General features: G+C 39.5%; 1 protein-coding gene across 2 annotated transcripts in view; it reads left to right on the top strand.

Moving 5' to 3' along the window:
- The first annotated feature begins 621 nt into the window (after positions 1–621).
- The window catches only part of EML4 (EMAP like 4), a 152,591-nt gene continuing 133,491 nt past the window's right edge, over positions 622–19,721 (top strand). For both annotated transcript variants that reach the window (XM_060026735.1, XM_060026734.1), the window contains exon 1: positions 622–885. In XM_060026735.1, the coding sequence (XP_059882718.1) occupies positions 861–885 (25 nt within the window). In that variant the 5' untranslated portion in view covers positions 622–860. The remainder of the gene's footprint in view (positions 886–19,721) is intronic.

Raw genomic sequence — 19,721 nt, 5'->3', positions numbered from 1 at the left:
GAAGGGGAGGCAAGATGAACTCTTGGGTCCTGTCCAGTACTAACATTCCTTGCTTCTGGTATGTCTTAGGCTCTGCTGTGTGCCTTGGGTTGTGGCATGGTGGCCTTGAGCTAGTCAAGAAGACTCGCCCTCATTTGTCCCTCATCCTACTGGGGCAAAGGGAGAACCCGGGAAATTTGGACCCCTCCCCGCACTTGGTTGCCTCTTTAGTGTTCTTGGACACACGGGGTGACCATCTCCTGTTAGAGGGGCTCCAAACGTAAGCTCCGATGGGTCTCCGCGAACTCCCCAGGGGCTGCGAGGAAAAGGAATCCCTAGAAGCTCCTGAGGATCCCATGCCGGAGGTCTCCCCTTATCCCCACCCATTCGGAAGCACTTTCAAGCCCCAAGTCCCAGGCCCTCAGCAGGCCCATCGCGCAAGCGTAGCCACCCCTCCCGAGCGCGGGGGGCGGAACCCGAGGCCGAGGCAAGGTGAGAGGGAAGGGTCGGCAAGACCCCGCCTCCGGGTCGTCACGTGGGAGGCGGAGTCGGAAGCGTGACGGCGTACGCGGGGGTGGAGCTACCGCTGCGCGCGGGCGCGGGGGCGGGGCGCGGCGGGGCGCTCGCGGCTGCTGTCTGGGAGGGAGGCCGGGCAGGCGGCGGAGCGGCGCGGCGCGGCTCTCAACCTGACGGGGAAGTGGTCCGGGCGTCTGCGGCTGACTGCCCCGTGGTGGACGAACGGACGACGGAGGCGGGAGGTGGGAGCCGAGCCGGGCGCCCGAGAAAGCTAGCGGGTCAGGCTCAGCGTCGGCGACCCTAGTCGGTCCGCTGAATGAAGTGCCCGCCCCGCTGAGCCTGGAGCCCGGCGCTTTCCCCGCAAGATGGACGGTTTCGCCGGCAGCCTCGGTGAGTACGGCCGGGAGTCTTCCCTCTCCTGCGCAGGGTGGGAACCTTGTTCCCTCCACACGCAGCCCGGGCCTGCTCTCCACCCTGCCCCTCGGGATGGCGGCACTTCCACTGCACATGTTCCCCTCGAGCCTGCTGCCCCTCTCCGGGCTCCGGTGGACTCAGAACCCCTCCCCCCATGCCAGCCCTCCTCAGCAAGACCCTCCTTTCCTCCCAGCGTCCTCTTCAGTGCGGGGCCCTTCTTCACCGTAGTGGGAACCCCTTCCCTCAGCGCGGCCCCCCAAAGCTGGTACAGCCCTCCCCATACACTCACGGCTCCCCCCACCTTCAGGGTTAGGACACCTTTCTCAAACCCTGACCCCTTTTCTGGGTACAACATTCCTCCCCCTTCCCACATACCGAGTTCTCTTTCAGGTTGGGGACACCCCTTACCCAGGCAGAGGCTCCCTTTTAGGGAAGGGACCCCCATTCCCTCTTCAGGAGGGGGGGCACTCCCCCCCGCCCCACCAAGTATTCACTTTAAATTTGGAGTCTTCTTTTAGGTATTTCTCAGAGTAACTGACAACTTCCCTTCACTCCCTCCACTTCTCTGAACATTTTGCAGTGGTGGAGAGAACCAGAAGCACTGAAGCATCATTTGCCTAATACAGGAAAGGAAGAGGTGCATCTGTGTTGGGGGACCCTCTTTATTTTTATTTATTTATTTATTTTAACATAAGTGGGGTTTTTAAAATTTATTTATTTTATTTATTTATTTTTGGCTGTGTTGGGTCTTCGTTGCTGCGTGCGGGCTTTCTCTAGTTGCAGCGAGCGGGGGCTACTCTTCGTTGCGGTGCATGGGCTTCTCATTGCGGTGACTTCTCTTGTTGCAGAGCACGGGCGCTAGGCACGCGGGCTTCAGTAGTTGTGGCTTGCGGGCTCAGCAGTTGTGGCTCGCGGGCTCTAGAGCACAGGCTCAGTAGTTGTGGTTCACGGGCTTAGTTGCTCCGCAGCATGTGGGATCTTCCTGGACCAGGGCTCGAACCCGTGTCCCCTGCATTGGCAGGCGGATTCTTAACCACTGTGCCACCAGGGAAGCCTGGGGACCCTCTTTAAAAGAGGAGTGAAAGCAGAACTATGCTTGCTGGCTCTGCACGCATGCTGGGGAGAAGTAATCCTGCCCAGTTAATCCATAGGAAAGGGGGCCTCTGACAGGGAAAGAAAGGATTCTCCATTTTTGGAATATGTTGTCTTTGTGGATTGCAGAAAGGGAAGTAGGCTGAAGTATCCTTTCAGTGTTCCCTTTCACCCAGATAAAGGTAATAAATTTTGTAATTGGCCAAGGGAATCAGAACTGAAGGCTGGTACTCAGTCCCCTATAATCTCTGTCTGGAATTACTATTCTTTGAGGCCATTGGAATCTGGTTACTGTAAAGATTGAGCTCAGCTGTCATGATGGTGAGAGAAAGTTTCTGCTTTGGTTGATACTGCAGTTAATGTGATACCTGCTGCTGGATTTGTATATTGAGTATTTTATGTGGAGGTAGATTGTATTCAGATGCCTTTCTTTGCATTTCTTGATAGTAAATTCCTAGTTGGTTAATGTTCATGGATCAGTGCATAATCTGGCCATAGGCCATACTTTATTCAGACACACTGAGATTAAATGGGTTTTTAAAAATCTAGACTTCCCTGGTGGCGTAAAATCTAAAATTAAAAAGTAGGTTAAAGAGCAATGGACCCATTATAGGTATTAAATAGTAAAAACCATAATTTTGGCCTTGACTTTCTTTGGGGAAAAACACACTTTCTTTGGGAAACACACACACAAGTACTTTGAGAGTGGAAATCCTAAAATAGGAGGCAACTGAGTGTTACTCTTTCCTCCCCAAAGGCACCTGTTGTCCATTATCTAACCTTTGATGTCTTATAATTCCTTACATTGTGAAGTTGTTTCATTCTTGGGCTCCTTTTAAAGAGGGATCAACTTTTCACTGCTTTTTTTTTCTTTAAGCCTTATGCCTGGATTTATTCTCTAATCATATTGGACTGAAAGACTTGTCCTTTATGTTCACGAAGAGGTGATCATATACTTGGCCAAAAAACTGAGTGTCTTGGGGGATGTGGTGGGACTGAGATATCTCTGAACTGTGGGCTCCTCAGCCTGTAGGAATGGTGGGATCACTGCTCAAATTAGAATCAGCTTTTACTTCTTTCCTGTTGGTTCTGAGGACGTCGAAGGCTTGCGGAAGCTTCATCTTCTGTGTTTTGTGGGAGTCTTTCTCACTAATTTAAGTTTATTTTGAAACAGTGGATATCCTTGTTAAACAGCTATCCCTTCTTATCCAGTTCATGAGGCAACTGATAGGAGAGACTGAGAGATGAAGATGAATTTTAGTTGAGGCTCCCACTTTTCATCAAGAACATTATAGCTGACCCTGGTGTTGAATTTTTTTATTCATTTGATAATTTTTTTATTTATTTGATGCCATCCTTGGATGGTACCTTGATGAGACTTCCTTTCTTTAAGTATGGTGTTGGTCAGGAGCAGGGGATATACCTGTATTTAAAGAGAGGAACCTATGTCAGCCGGGGGGCAAGAAATGGTTCCTGGCAGTATTTTTGGAGCTGCTTCTCATGAAGATACTTCTCAGCAGGAGCTCTGTGCTTTCTCTTTCTGTCCCCCTTGAAAGAGTAAAACTAGGCCCCATCTTAATTGAAACCTTAAAGAGTTGGGAGTGAGGGAAGGGTAATGCTGGTATATTTTATTGGTAGTCTTTAAACATAGCTTTACCCAGCTCTTGCCAAATTGCTTGTTTCTATTCCCTGCAGTTCATTAGTCTAGAGCTTAGAGTTACATTGATCTTTATTTTATCATCACGAGAGCCATGAATGTAAAGGCAAGTTCTTGTATTCTAGTAGATGTTTAAAAACTTTTTTTAACCAAACAAGAATTCAAAACATGTGAAGTTCTTCTGGGGTCACAAGTACTGAAAACATTTATTCTCAAGGAAGTGTATGTGTGTGTCTCCTTTTATGTACTAGATGAGTTCTTGAAAAAAAGTGTAAGAAAACTACATTTTTATAAGCAGGAAAGCTCAGTGCTTTGTAAACAATGGTTATAGAGAAGCTGATTATTTAAGGGAATGTTATGGTACATCATTTCATAAAGTGAAAAACTTTTAAAATTCAAACTGTACCCTTGATTGTTGTGTGTTTAGATAAGGAAAACACTATTATGTGCATTTTATAAGATGTCTAATGGCAATTAAAACTGTGTGTAGTGGTTTTGAAATCACTGAGAGGAACGTTAGGTGATTGTCTGTGGGTGATTGTGTTATATGTTCCACATAGAAATTATATACCTTTTGTATTACTTTTGTTTTACATAAAAACAACTAAAGGATGCTTTTAATCTCTACAGCTGATGAATTTCAGGCAGTTTGGCTGGCAGGTGGTGGTACCGTTTACTTCAGGCAAAGTGTCTTTTAGTTCACGAATAGGGTAATATAAAAATGCAATACTTTAGAAACAATTTTTTTTTTAACTTAGTGAGGGGAAAACAATCTATCTTGATGTCCTGCCTCCACATCAGTTTAGAATACACACATACATGTACAAAACATATATACAGTAAATATTTTAAATCTCAGGTCTATGTGCAAAAGTGGGAAACTTGATACAGCTTTTTTTGTTGATTTTCTTAAGGCGGGGTTAGGTGCATTTCATGCTTAGTTTTTTTAGCATCTCTTTTTCATAATAAAGATTTTAATTTTTAGACTTGTCTAGGGATTAGCCTACAGGTTTAGTCTGTGTTTATGCTTTAAAGAAAGCATATTGTTAACCACATCAATTTTAACTTTTTCTGCTCCAAAGGTTAAAAGCAAAACTCCAAAACTTCTTTTTAAAGGAAAATTGTAGTGGATGAAATTGTAGTGTTAGTATAAGAAATGTAACAGTCTCAGTGCAGTAGTAGTATGCTTCAGTTTATGAGATATTTTAAAACAATCTCTTTAACATCACAATATTAGCACTTATTTCTCATCTCACGTATACTCTTGCTTTCTTAAAGGAACAGTGTAGTATATGATTTTTAAATATTAATCTAGTCTAAAGCATTCTGTATATATTTATTCATATAAAAATGTTTCCCATGTAATAATATTACTTGGGGAATGTTCTCTTAACTTTTAATTTCTTAATGGTTGTCTCTTGAAGGGCTCAAGATAGGCTTACGTTATAATATGGCATGAGTAGTAACTCGTACATCTGTAACATGAGTTAGCTAGAGTATTTCTTAACGTGTACCTATTTTTGTGACATTCTTATTGCCCTTTAGGAGCTTACTGTCTGGTTTTAAATACATATCTAGAGATATAAGTAAAGTACCAGAAATGGGAGTTGAAGGGGGAAGCACCATTTAGAATGCAGTGCTATGTATCAAGCGTGTAACTTCTGAGAGACAACGTTTGGAGATTCTGAATTTATCTCTATAGAGACTGGCCTTTTAAAACCATGAAATAATTTATTTAGAAGTCCAAATACTAGGGAATGATATTACTAGGTCTTTTTCTGCTTTGTATTTAAGTTTGAATAGCATGTAGGACAAGTACCATATTAATTTTATGTATATGAGTCCATTTCTATTACATGTAAAACTTCAATATTTGTTCATAAGAAATATGACAGGGCTTCCCTGGTGGCGCAGTGGTTAAGAATCCGCCTCCCAATGCAGGGGACAAGGGTTCAAGCCCTGGTCCGGGAGGATCCCACATGCCGTGGAGCAGTGAAGCCCGTGCGCCACAACTACTGAGCCTGCGCTCTAGAGCCCGCGAGCCACAACTACTGACGCCTGCGTGCCTAGAGCCCGTGCTCCGCAACAAGAGAAGCCACTGCAATGAGAAGCCCACGCATCGCAACGAAGAGTAGCCCCCGCTCACCGCAACTAGAGAAAGCACGCACGCAGCAAGGAAGAGCCAACGCAGCCAAAAATAAATTAAATAAATTAATTAATTAAAAAAAATGACAACATTTTTATTTTATTTTAAAATTTATTTATTTATTTATGGCCGCGTTGGGTCTTCATTGCTGTGCAGGGACTTTCTCTAGTTGTGGTGAATGGGGGCTACTCTTCATCGTGGTACTTGGGCTTCTCATTGCACTGGCTTCTCGTTGCGGAGCACAGACCATAGAGCAGACAGGCTTCAGTAGTTGTGGCACACGGGCTCAGTAGTTGTGGTGCACGGGCTTAGTTGCTGTGCGACATGTGGGATCTTCCCGTACCAGGGCTCGAACCCGTGTCACCTGCATTGGCAGGCGGATTCTTAACCACTGTGCCACCAGGGAAGTCCCAACATTTTGACTTTAAAATAGATGGATTCTAAAACTTTAAAATAGTCTAAGGAAATAATGTGCTTCCCATATCTGTAGTATATTTCTATGTCTCTGTGTGATCTCTTGTCCTATAGTTTTAACTGTTGCTGTTATAATGCTTTAACTTTGCATATTGCTTTATAGTTTACAAAACTTTATCTCATTTAATCTGCACACTAACCTTGGGAGAGAAGAAATTATTTCCTCTTTCATAGATGAGGAAACTAAGATTCAAGGAGTTTGCAGTTTTTAAAAAGACTATTCAAATCCAGATTTTTCTTTTCCTTTTCTTTTTTTTTTTGGTGGGGAGCCTAATTTGTAAGGTTTGTATCCAATGAGAACACAGTACAAAAGAAGAAAGAAAAAGAAATTATCTTTTGTTCCAGTTTATCTGTATTCAGCTGACGTTGTCATGTTGATGTACTTGTTTTTACTCTTTTCCTATGCCTCCTTTTTTACACAGTGAAAATTATACTGTAGATATAATTTTGCATTCTGGTGGTTTTTTCATTAGATCCTAACCATTTTTTTCTTTCTTTTTTTTTTTTTTTTTTTGGCTGCATCGGGTCTTTGTTGCCTGCGCGTGGGCTTTTCTCTAGTTGTGGCAAGCAGGGGCTGCTCTTCCTTGCAGTGCGTGGGCTTCTCATTGCCGTGGCTTCTCTTGTTGCAGAGCATGGGCTCTAGGTGCGCGGTCTTCAGTAGTTACAGCACGCGGGTTCAGTAGTTGTGGCATATGGGCCCTAGAGCACAGGCTCAGTAGTTGTGACTCACGGACTTAGTTGCTCTGCAGCATGTGGGATCCTCCTGGACCAGGGACCGAACCCATGTCCCCTGCATTGGTAGGCAGATTCTTAACCACTGTGCCATCCGGGAAGTCCCCATTTTTTTCCACTTGAACTCAGATTTTTCTGATGGGGTCCAATGTTCTTTTCCTTACACTATTACTGACACTTTATAACCCACTTGTACATTGACTCTAACATACCTGAATCTGAGCTCCTCATCCTCTAAATCAGCTTCTTTTTCTTATTTTCCACTGTCTGTAAGTATCACCCAGCCTTGAAATCTTAGAACCATGTTTGACTCCTGGCCATTTTTGCCTACCACATTAAAATCTCTTCTAAGACATATCAATCCTTGTCACCTTTTCCCATTCCTTACTTTCCTTTTCCACCACCACAGTTGAAGTCCTTATTTTTCTGTGTTTGGATTATTGCATAGCCTCAAGAATCTCCACTTGTTTATAATTTGTTGTATGTGTGTGTGGGACCTTCAGACTAATCTTCCTTAAACAGTGCTTTGACTCTCCCATTCACTCTTTCAGATTGCTTCATTGCCTTAATGACTAAATTCAAGCACCTTAACCTTGTTGTCAAGGGTCCTCCATTATCTGTTTCTACTGTCTTAACATGTTCTGGCCTAATTGACCTATTTCTTTTTCCCCATATTTGATTGGCTTTTTTCCATCCCTGTGACTATTCTCTTTTGAAGTACCCTTCAAGGCCCAACTCAAATATTGTTTCCTTTCTGAACACCTTTCGTTATTTGTTCTCTTTCATTCCCAGCTTAAAATATTCACCCTTGAACTTTTAATATAAGAACATTTTTAGGGCACTTATCACAGAATATTTCTTCTCAAAAGGTAGAAGTAATTATTACAAGTCCTAAAATTATTGTAAGTCTTATTTCCCCAGCCAAATTGTAAACCCATTGAAGGCTGACACTCTCATGTGTTTTTGAAATCTCATAGCAGAGCAGTGGAGATTTCATGACCCTATAAAATTAGGGGAAAAAATATTAGGGAACCAGTATATAATTGGCAGCTTACAACCTTCGCTCTTACCATGGTTGCATAAAAAAATAATAACTTGAAGACCAAAAAAATTATCATACACAATCTCAGAATCCTTTAAAATATAAATAACTCTTTATGTTCTTGTTTTCTTCTTATTTCACCTGAAATAAATGAAAACTTTCTTCCGGACTTTTTTGGGAATATGATAAAGAACTCTGTGCCAGGTTCTAGGGTAGTGTTTTTCAAGTGCAGGTCTGTGCATCACCTATTAAGGATTTAGAAATCAATTTATTTGCAGTCAAGACAAATACTAAAAAGAATGAGGAGGAAGAAAGAAAGATTATAAAATATTGGTGCTTTGCATGATATTGCTTCAAGAAACTTAATTTCAGTTTTATATGTTTGCTTTAGATGGCAGTATAAAATTTCTTTCTTTCTAGGGGTCACAATCAGATGAAAGGTACACTTTTAGTGTCTGTTCCCTATCTTTGAGAGACTAGGTCGGAGGGCTCACATATATATATATATATATATATATATATATAAATGTGGATGAACAATGAGAAGTAGTTATAATGAATTGTGCTGTTTTTGAAAAGTTTTTAGAATCTGAATATAATGATTAGAATATAGTTAATATCAGGAGCAGCGAAAGTATATCTATAGTTCTAGAATCAGTGTAATTCAGGCAAACTCCATATGTGGAAATGTGGCTTTATGAAACTGGTAGGCTAAGGTATGTTATTTACTTTGCAAAGCATTCACCATATTGTTTTTTCAGCTTTCCTGATGGAGTTGTATGTGTCTTGACTGGTTCTCCACCTCATTAGCTTTACAAAATCTATCCAGTCTCTAAGGCATGGCTCAGGTATGCTTGTTTTTTCTGGAAGCCGCACCTAATTATTCTAGTGTTGCACTCAAACTACTGCACTGTAGTGCTCCTAAAGTAGAGGAGACCGAGTGCTTACACCTAAGGGATCTGGGAGTGTAGCCAGAAATTGAGTCTACTTAACTTAAAAATTCATATGATTATTTTGCAACCATTATAATAAAGATTAGTCCAGACAGGAATCATTGATAGATGCTAAATCTCTGGGGATATTTTTGATGAGGAGCAGAATGTTTGCATGGTCTTAAATATCTCCCCATATATTGCTTAGTAGTTAAAAGGGGAAAAAAATAGTAACTCTATACAGTGATGAAATCAGACAGCACCTTGAGTGCATGATCAAAATAAATAGCACCAGTGGACATTGTGTGCCTCTGAATGTGATGCCTGCGAAGAACACATCACTTATGTAGTTCGCCAGCCGGGAATGCATAACCTGAATGTAATCCTGAGGAACATTGAACTCCAAATGGGGAACATCCTGTTTTTTAAAAGGGTAGGGGGCGAGACTGTACTTTTTTAAATGTTAATATTATAAAGACAAAGAAAGGCTGTGGAAATGTTCCAGATTAAAGGAGACTAAAGAGACATGACAACTACTTGTAGTACCTGATTCTAGAATGGATCTTGTATTAGAGGGGGAAATGATATTAAGGATATTATTGGATCATTTGGCAAAAATGGAATATGGATGGTAGATTAGATAAAGGTATGGCATCAATGTTAAATTTACTAAAGTTGGTAACTATCCTAAGGTTCTGTAACATAATGTTTTTATTCTTAGGAAATACACACTGAAATTTTTAGGAATAAAATGCCATGATATATAACCTACTCTCAAATGGTTCAGAAAAAATAATGTAACATGTATATATGTTTTTTATATATATATACACATATATGTATATAGAGAGCTATGTATTTACGTGTGTATGTATTTGTATGTTTGCGTAGAGAGGAAGAGGGAGGGTCGAAGATGCTCTTATGCAAGTAATGCAAATGAGTAAAATGTTAACAATAGATGAATTTGGTTAAAACTGTACAGGTGTTTTTTTGTACTATTCTTGTTCTTACAGCTTTTCTGTAAGCTTGAAATTATTTTTAAATGAGAAGTTTTTAAAAATCATATGAACTTTGCATTCAACTCCAAAATATTGCATTTTAAAAATAAAGAAATTGTTCCTCTCCCAGAAAATTCCAGGCAAACTCTTGGGATAAAACTGCAGCTCCAAGAATATGTTCCACGTATATCATGTGGTTTCCTTTTATCCCTAGGCTTCAGTTTGAGAAACATGCCTCTGGGCCAGAGACAGCTGTGGTTCAAATTTAGTCGACAGACATGTTTTGTTTGGCCCTTTTGAGTGTGTTAAAAATTGGGAAATTTCACATAAAAATCTGCATCTTTGGTTTCTCTTGAAAAATGGAATGATATTGCCACTGTGGACTTGCATTCCAGATGATATATACTCACTGAGTGATGCGTCAGGTAAACAGCCTCAGTCCTTGCTTTATACCTAGCTTGTTTCAAGTATTTACCTTATTGCCTGGCCTCTATAGGCATATGTTTGCAGCCTTTATCTTGCCCAAGAGGTGTTGGGAGTGTCTTCTTTGTGGTCATGGCAATTTGAGAATTAAGTTGTTGAAATGATGCCCTAACACCTGCTAACATTTAATTGTATATATCTTATAAACAAGGACATTCTCCTACATAACCATATTACAGTGAAGAGAATGAGGAAATTAATATTGATACATTACTACTATTTCACCCTCAGACCCATTCAAGTTCTGCTAATTGTTTTAATAATGTCTTTTATAGCAGAAGGATCCAGTTCAAAATCAAATGTTGTATTTAGTTGTCATGTTTCTTTAGTCTCTTTCAATCTGGAACAGTTCCTTAGTCTTTCCTTGGGTTTCATGACCTTAATGCTTTGCAAGATTGCAGGCCAGTTGTTTTGTAGAAAGTCCCTAAATTTGAGGTTTCCTCCTGATTAGATTCAAGTTATGTATCTTTGGCACAAAAGCCACACAGGTGAAGCTATGTTTTGTCTCACTGCATCCTGTCAGGTGGCACACAGTTTTGATTTGTCCCATTCTGGTAATGGCCATTTTGACCATTTGATTAAGGTGGTGTCTGCCAGGCCTTTCCACTGTAAAAATTACTTAAAAAAAAATCTTTGTAAGAGCTTCCCTGGTGGCACAGTGGTTGAGAATCTGCCTGTCAATGCAGGGGACACGGGTTTGAGCCCTGGTCTGGGAAGATCCCACATGCCGCGGAGCCACTAGGCCCGTGAGCCACAACTACTGAGCCTGCGCATCTGGAGCCTGTGCTCTGCGACAAGAGAGGCCGCAATAGTGAGAGGCCCGCGCACGGTGGTGAAGAGTGGCCCCCGCTTGCCGCAACTGGAGAAAGCCCTTGCACAGAAACGAAGACGCAACACAGCCAAAAATAAATAAATATATATATACATTTTTAAAAAATCTTTGTAATTAGTGTTTTGTAGGAGGTACTTTGAAACTGCAAATACTCTGTTCCTCATCAGACCTTCAAATTATTGGTTTATTTATATCTGTATGAATCAGGTATCCTATTTTTTTCCAATGGGTTATAATCCATTACTATTTATTTTGATACTCAAATTGGTCCTGTTTTGGCTATCGGCTACCCATTCATGCTGGCTTCTGTATTCTTTTGACATGTTCCCATCATTCTTTGAGGACTTTCTTGCTTTTTGACACAATGAAGTGATTCAGGTGCACAATTCAGCCCATGATAACTTGCATATATATTTTAAGTAGGGTTCAGGTGAGATTTTTGAATTAAGTCATTTTAAGTTAGCGAACATTCTTTATGGTTCTTGTAATTTTTTTTTTTTTTTTTTTTTTTGCGGTACGCGGGCCTCTCACCGCTGGGGCCTCTCCCGTTGCGGAGCACAGGCTCCGGACGCGCAGGCTCAGCGGCCGTGGCTCACGGGCCCATCCGCTTCGCAGCATGTGGGATCTTCCCGGACCGGGGCACGAACCCGTGTCCCCTGCATTGGCAGGCGGACTTGCAACCACTGCGCCACCAGGGAAGCCCCGGTTCTTGTAATTTTGTAACTGCATAATAGTTTATCTTACACTTAAAAATTGTGTTAAACACATGGACTAGACCATTAATGTAAATTAGTTTGAAGGTGTTTGCTCTTAAGTGGGAAGCCATTCAGGATGTTTGTTCTTATGTTTCTACATTTAAACAATCAGCAGTTATCTTAGAGCAAGGTACTGTTAGGTGGTGTGTGTTGTTGGGGGGCTTGGGTAAAAGAAAACAGATTTAAGTAGCAAAATCAACCTTTTTTTCCCCCTTTAAATGTTGTGATCATCTTTTCTTCTCAGTGAGTATAAATATAAACTTTAATGCATCGTATTCCATTATTTGGACATCTGATCTGCCTAAGCTGTGTATATAGAACATAATTTACCTTATTCTTGACGACTGATGGTGGTTACTATGAGCATTAGACATGGTTCTGTGCTGTAATACAGTGATGCCTCTGAGAGCTATTTGTGTAGAACTGTTTGCTCCATACATTCAGTGACCCTAGACAGTTATAACTGTCTTCCTTGCTGTTTGTCACCTAGTGTCAGTGTACTTTATCCTTTCCTTTCTTTTTATTTAATTACTTAAGAAATCTCACCCATAATATTTGAGCTTATATATCTGGAAAGATGACTCTTCTCTTATTAGACCTAAAATTTGACAATAATTTCTTAATGTCAGATATCCAGCCAAATATCCCTGATTGTCTCAAAAGTGTCATTTTACAGTGGTTTGTTTAAATCAGGGTTTAAACAAGATCGTACGTTGCATTTGGTTGTTACGTCTCAAGTATTTTAATCTATATATTTCCCTTCCCTTTTCTTTTTCCCTTTGCAATTTGTTAAAGAAGCTAGACCTTTTCTTCTGTAAAGTTTAACATAAGTACTGACTGTATCTTTTGGTGTTTTTTTTTTTCAAACATGTTTCTTTGTCTTCTGTTTATCCTTTAAATTGAAACTTAAAGATTTTTATATATTTGATGTATTTTGATCTGCTACCATTACTCTTCTAAAATTTGATGCTTAGATTTTCCCATCTTTGACTTCTGAGAGTATCTTCACACTGCTTCCTGAGTCCTGGTCCTAGTGCTCTTTCTTAGCTTCCTTGCTTTCTGATGTGACAAGATGTTCAAACTTTTCTTTTACACTTCCTGTTCCAATTCTGCGGTCAGCTGTTTCTTTAAGAAGTTGTGGTTCCTGTTGGTAGGAAGTGGTACTCTAGGCTCTAGAGGTGCTCATTGTTAACTGAATTGGTTATTGTTTCTAATCTAGCCATTCTTTTGATTTCCAATTTTAAATCTGCTGTAGGCTAGGAAACCAAATAACAAAGCTGGTTTGACGTACATAAGGATTGTTTTGGACCTCGAAAAACCCAGAGATCAAGGTCTATGCCTTTTTAAATTGTATGGTGTAGCACCTACGGGGACAGAATCATACCTAATAAATATTGCTAATGTTAGTAATATGTGAATAACATAATACCAGATGTTCCTCAGAGTAAAATAATAGACTTCTGAATGAGGCCTTTAATAATAATAAAATACCTGAGCTTTTAGTTCACAAACTTGATGATATGTGCATGTTTTAAATTATAGACAATTTATGCTCCCTGTATTTACTTTTGTTGAGATTATCTTTCTTTTGTTTCTTTTGTTTCTTGTTTTTCTTTTAGGATAAATCTCTGGCTCAGTGAGGTGTTAGTATCTTAGAGAGTCAAATTATGCTATATTATATTTGTCATATTCCATAATAAGAATACACTTCTTTTCATTTAAAAACTTTTTTCCAGAGAATGTACTTCTTCAGACTTTCCAAAATTGATGAGTTCCTAAAGTTGAGATGACTTGCTGTTTTAAAACAAAGCTATTTAGTTTTGATATCTGACATTTTTCCTTAAATCATTTTTTACTCTTGTATGTTGGTCTCGAGCAACTGCTTATGCTGATCTTTAAGTGACACGTTAGAGCAAATGACAAAATTTGCATTTTTCTTTGAGCCATTTGTTCCAGAAAAGTGTCAAAACTGACTTCTGTTGATGAGTGAGTGGGAATTTTATTTTATTTTATTTTTTAATTTGAAGGATATCCTGTTTTCAGTTTAGTTGGGGCATAGCCTTTGATTTTCTTTGACTGCTTTGAGTACCTCTTGGCATTCATCTTATTTCTTTAATCCTCTCCAGTTTTATTTAGTGAAGATATGTTTTTTGGCACAAACAACATTTTCTTAATTTTTAGGATCTATTATTATGGGTCATTTGAGATAAGGTATTGGGGAACAAAGTTTAGAATAAAGAGAATGGCTGGGAAAGTAATCAATATTTGACTAATTTTCTTGAAACTTTTGTGAGTGCTTGTGGGTGAGATTTAATGATTATATGCACACTGAAACTTGCACACTGTGAAATTCATTATCTTGGTTCATTAGTGCATACTATAATGGAACTAAGGTTATGGGTTCGAGTCTCATATAGGTCACTTTTTTGTGTGTGTTTCCTGGTCATAAACACATTCATTAAGTAAATAGCTTTCGATTAGCTTCTTTGGATCATACTCTGTGCTAAGTGCAGTGGAAAATTGGTGTATGAGACACTCGAAATCCTTGCTCTCATGAAGCTTATAATTCTGTGGGGGATTCAGGCAGTATTTATTCGGGAAATATTTATTGAACGCTTGGTATGTGCTCAGCACTCTTCCAGCTATAAACATAGTCCTGATGGAGCTTATGATGTTGGCTTTTAAAATACAGAGTAATAAGGATGGCGATGGTGAAGTATAGGAAGCTTTGGAAACAAAGGAGGGCTGTCTTAAACCTCCACCATCCAGCCTTTTATGGTTTTTTCAAATGCATGTCTTTGTTTAGGGTGTAAGCAGAAAAATAGAAGTCAGGTCACAGTAGCCCTCCCAGCTCTTGAAAATGGCTTAAAGGAATGACATTTAGTTTTTTTTCCCTATTCCCATACACCTGAGAAAATGATAAACTACCAACAGTGCTCACTTTTGTTGCAGTTTTCAACCTGTGCGGAGACCATTGTCAGCTGTGCTCTCCTGGTGTCGTCCTAATTTAAGTCAATGAATTCAATAACTTCTATCCTCTCTCTGTTATCTATACAAATGGTACTTTTCTAAGGTATTTTTCTATGTGTTTGTTGCAGTATGAGTCCTGTGATTAAATCTATGGTCTTCAATATACTTGCTTTAGGAAATAATCATTGATGCGGCAGGTTATGGACATGGGTAACTTTTTGAAAGGGAGTAGCAAAGCAAAGGCGCTAACCTTTATTCCGCTGTGATTTCAGGAACTATGTCAGACACTTTTCATAAATTAACTAATAACTAAACAGCAAAAAAATTGTTAATTTCAGTTTAAAAAAATACCCTCAAGGGTAACTTTTAAGTAGATTGAATAAAACTGAACTTGTTATTACAACCCTTCATATGAGGATGATGATTATAGTGACGGACTTCTTGTGACTGAAATGAACTATTCATGCCAGTATGAAAATCTAATAATTCAGCAAGTGCTACATGCCAGGAATTGTTTTCATACTGGGAATATATCAGTGAAGAAAAGAAACAAAAATTCCTACTAAAGTATATATTATAATGAAGGGAGATAGACAGTAAGCAATTTTCATGAAATTATTCACTCTTCAGACATTATTGACTCCTGTATAAACATTGATGTCTGCATTGTTGATTATAAATATACCATCCTTTTTTCATAGAATAGATGGTGATATAGCCTGTGTGGACTTTGGTTGTGTCATATAAGCTTAGAGAAAAGTAATTTTCGGGATGCAAAAACAGGTAGGTAAAACACTGACAACTGTGCTAAGCCTACTTTATCATCATACATCTTAGTCACTGTATCTGATCATATGACAGGGTTTTGGAATAGTATATATACTTCTTAGATGTCCATTCTCAGATTCTTAATTTGTCCTTTTTCATATTTAAGGCTTTATTGTTTACTAAAATACTTTTATGTGTTTGGATATGTATTTCCTTGAGTTTTAGTATTTTTTTTTCTTGTGGAAAAAATTAATTATATTTCTATAAAAACTTTTTTTCTTCCAGGTTAATTAGTATAGATCACTGTTTATCAACCTGGATTCAGGATCCCTATTCAGTTACTAAGGAGAATTCCCAGGATGCTGTGGAGCTCTCCAGACAGCTGTTCGTGGGTGGTAGTGAGGGTAGAGGCAAACAGTGGGTTGTGTGACCAGGGTGAGGTCACCTCTTTTACCTTCTGGCCCTCTTTCTTTCCGGACTTTAACACCTACTTTGGTACTTAAAGCAGTTTGGGCTCTTGCTGTGCTCTGAACAGTTGTTTAGTAGTAGCACCTATAAGGTAATGTTAGATGTTTTTTTGATGGGACTCACGGGGGTGTGACTGTGTCACAGCAACAACAAAAAAGTTGTTTCAGGAGTTTGAAAACCATTGATGTAGTTTTAGGCAGGTAGTTTTAGGCAATGTTTTAATGTCTAGAAATTAATGTCTTCGCATTTGATCTTTCCTGCTCTCATTTAACCTGCATATGGCCACTGGATTATTCTTTCAATACAGCATTTTTATTGTCACTCTCCAGCTTAAAAGGTTTTTATCATTTTCAGTTTCTGTGAGATAAACTCTTAGCTTGGGCCACCTGGCTCCAACTTTACTTTACCAGTCTCACCCCTTTTTGGGGAATGTTATGTGGATTCTCTCAGTATCCCTTTTCTTGCCTCATTTATTGCTACCTTGTTTCTTCTTATGCCATTATTTATTATATATTACATATATAATATATTGACAGAGTTGCCATAATACCCTAGGGGAAATCAGGGAATTTGAAAACCAACAGGTAAGATTATGACACGTTCCTAAGAGTTGTATGAGAAAGTATCTTTAGAGCAAGGTTTTGTGAATTGTTTTCTTTTCCTGCTTATTAACCTGTTCCTTCCTCTCATCACTCGTATTTTGTATAACCCTGCATAAGCCAATCTGCTTTTTTGCCAAACCTCATTGGACTTCCTTAAAACTGAGTATATTCTGTTCCTTTGGGAATTTGGTAGTTTTGTTATCAAATACAATGCATTCTTGATAGCAGATTCTCACAGTCATTTGTTTTAAAACATCACCGAGCACCTCATTATCATATCTTGATTTTAGTGAAAAAGAGTAGAACTACAGAGTAGTTTTGAGAATTCAAATTTTTAAAATCAGCTTTATTGAGCTATGGTTTACCTGCGATAAACTATGCCAATTTCAATTGTATAATGGGTCTTGAAAATTTTGTATAGTTGTGTATCCACTACCACAGTCAAGATATAGACCATCTCTTTTGCCCCAAGATGTTCCCTTGTACCTCTTTGCAGTCAGTCCCTTCCCTCTACCCCCACTGATCTGCTTTCTATCCCTATATTTTGTCTTTTCTATAATATCGTATAACTGGAATCTTACAATCTGTGGTCTTTTGTGCTTTTAACTTAGTATACTTTTTAAAAATAAATTTATTATTATTTATTAATTATTTTTGGCTGTGTTAGGTCTTTGTTGCTGCGCGCGGGCTTTCTCTAGTTGCGCGAGCGGGGGCTGCTCTTCGTTGTGGTGTGCGGGCTTCTCATTGTGGTGGCTGCTCTCGTTGTGGAGCACATGCTCTAGGTGCGCGGGCTCAGTACTTGTGGCTCACGGGCTCTAGAGCACAGGCTCAGTAGTTGTGGCGCATGGGCTTAGTTGCTCCGCGGCATGTGGGATCTTCCTGGACCAGGGCTCAAACCCGTGTCCCCTACATTGGCAGGCGGATTCTTAACCACTGCACCACCAGGGAAGTCCTAACTTAGTATACTTTTGAGATTCATCTGTGTTGCATGTTTCAGTAATTTGTTCCTTTTTATTGCTGAATAACATTTTATTGTATAAATATACCACTATTAGTTTATCAATTCACCAGATGATGGGCATTTCAGTTGTTACCAGTTTTTGGCTATTAAGAATACAGCTGCTGTGAACATTGGAATACATGTCTCCCTGTAGCCCTGCAGCCACTAGTCTACTTTCTGACTCTATGCATTTGCCTATCCGGTGCTCATTTTTTAAAAAGTGGGTTGTTTGGCTTATTATTAGGTTTTGAGAGTTCTCTGTATACTATGGATGCAAGTCCTTTATCAGTTATGTGTTTTGCAGATATTTTCTTCCAATTTGCAGCTTAACTTTTCACTTACTTAACAGTGTCTTTGAAGAGTGAAAGTTTGGGGTTTTTTAAAAGTTAATTTTTATTTATTTATTTATTTATTATGCTGTGGGGCATGTGGGATCTTAGTTCCGCGACCAGGGATCGAACCGAAGCCCCCTGCATTGGAAGCGTGGAGTCTTAACCACTGGACTGCCAGGGAAGTTCCTGAAAGTTTTTTATTTTGATGAAATCCAGTTTATCGATTTATTAAGATGAAGTTCAATGTATTATTTTTTTCTCTTATGGTATATTTTGTGTCCCATTTAAGAAATTTACCTAACCCAAGGTCACAAAGATTCTGAAAGAAAACTCTTTCTCTGCTCACAACACTTCTGACACCAAATGTGTGGGTTTTCCACACCAGGCAATTCTGACACTACCTGGAATTAGTGCAGATCCTGCAGGTTAAGGGTTCAGTCCCTCAAGACTGCCTCCCTGCTCCAGATGCCAATTACAAGTTCAGACTTCAGGTACTTCTGACTGACCACTTATAAATGCGAGATTTTCATGCCCCCTCCTTGGGTTTAATAATATGCTATAACAGTTCACAGAACTCAGGAAAACACTTTACTTACTATTACTGGTTTATTATAAAGGATATAATGCAGAAATACCCAAATGGAAGAGATGCATTGGACAAGGTACTTAGGAAGGGGTGTGGAGCTTCCATGCCCTCTCTGGGCGTGTCACCCTCCCAGCACCTTGCTATGTTCATCAATCTGGAAGCTCTCTAAAGCCCATCATTTAGGGTTCTCTTGGAGGCTCCAGTACATAGGCATGATTGATTGAATCATTGGCCAGTGTGGTTGAGCTCAGTCTCCAGTCCCTCTCCCCTCCCTAGAGGTTGAGGGGTAGGACTGAAAGTTCCAACCCTCTAATCACAGGGTTGGTTCCTCTGGTAACCAGCCCCCACCCTCCAAAAGTCACCTCTTTAGCATAAACTCAGGTATGGTTGAAAGGGGCTCCTCTCACCCCTATTACTCAGAAAATTCCAAGGGTTTTAGAAGTTCTATGCCAGGAAATGGGGACAGAAATCGAATATATATATATATTTCTTATTATGTCACAATTTCTCTCCTGTTATTTTCTTCTAGAAGTTTATAGTTTTTGCTTTTATTTTTAGGTCTGTGATCCTTTTAGAGTTAATTTTTACATATAGTATAAGGTAAGAATCAAGGTTCATTTATTTGCACATTGATATCCCTTTGTTCCAGCAACATTTGTTGAAAAGATTAGCCCTTTTCCTTTAAATTGCCTTGGCACCTTTGCCGAAAATCAATAGACTACATATGTGTCAGTCTATTTTGGACTCTGTATTCTGTCCCATAGATTGTTATGTTTATCATTAAGTAAATACCACACTGTCTTGATTACTATAGCTGTAAAGACTTCAGTTAAGTTTTTTTATATTTGAAAAATAATTTAGAGGAAATAAATCTTTTTTATTAATTAATTAATTTATTTTTGGCTATGTTGGGTCTTCGTTTCTGTGTGAGGGCTTTCTCTAG

The sequence above is a fragment of the Delphinus delphis genome, chromosome 12 (genome assembly GCF_949987515.2).
Source record: "Delphinus delphis chromosome 12, mDelDel1.2, whole genome shotgun sequence".
Classification (NCBI taxonomy): Eukaryota; Metazoa; Chordata; class Mammalia; order Artiodactyla; family Delphinidae; genus Delphinus; species Delphinus delphis.
This window is presented reverse-complemented; position numbering and strand designations above follow the sequence as displayed.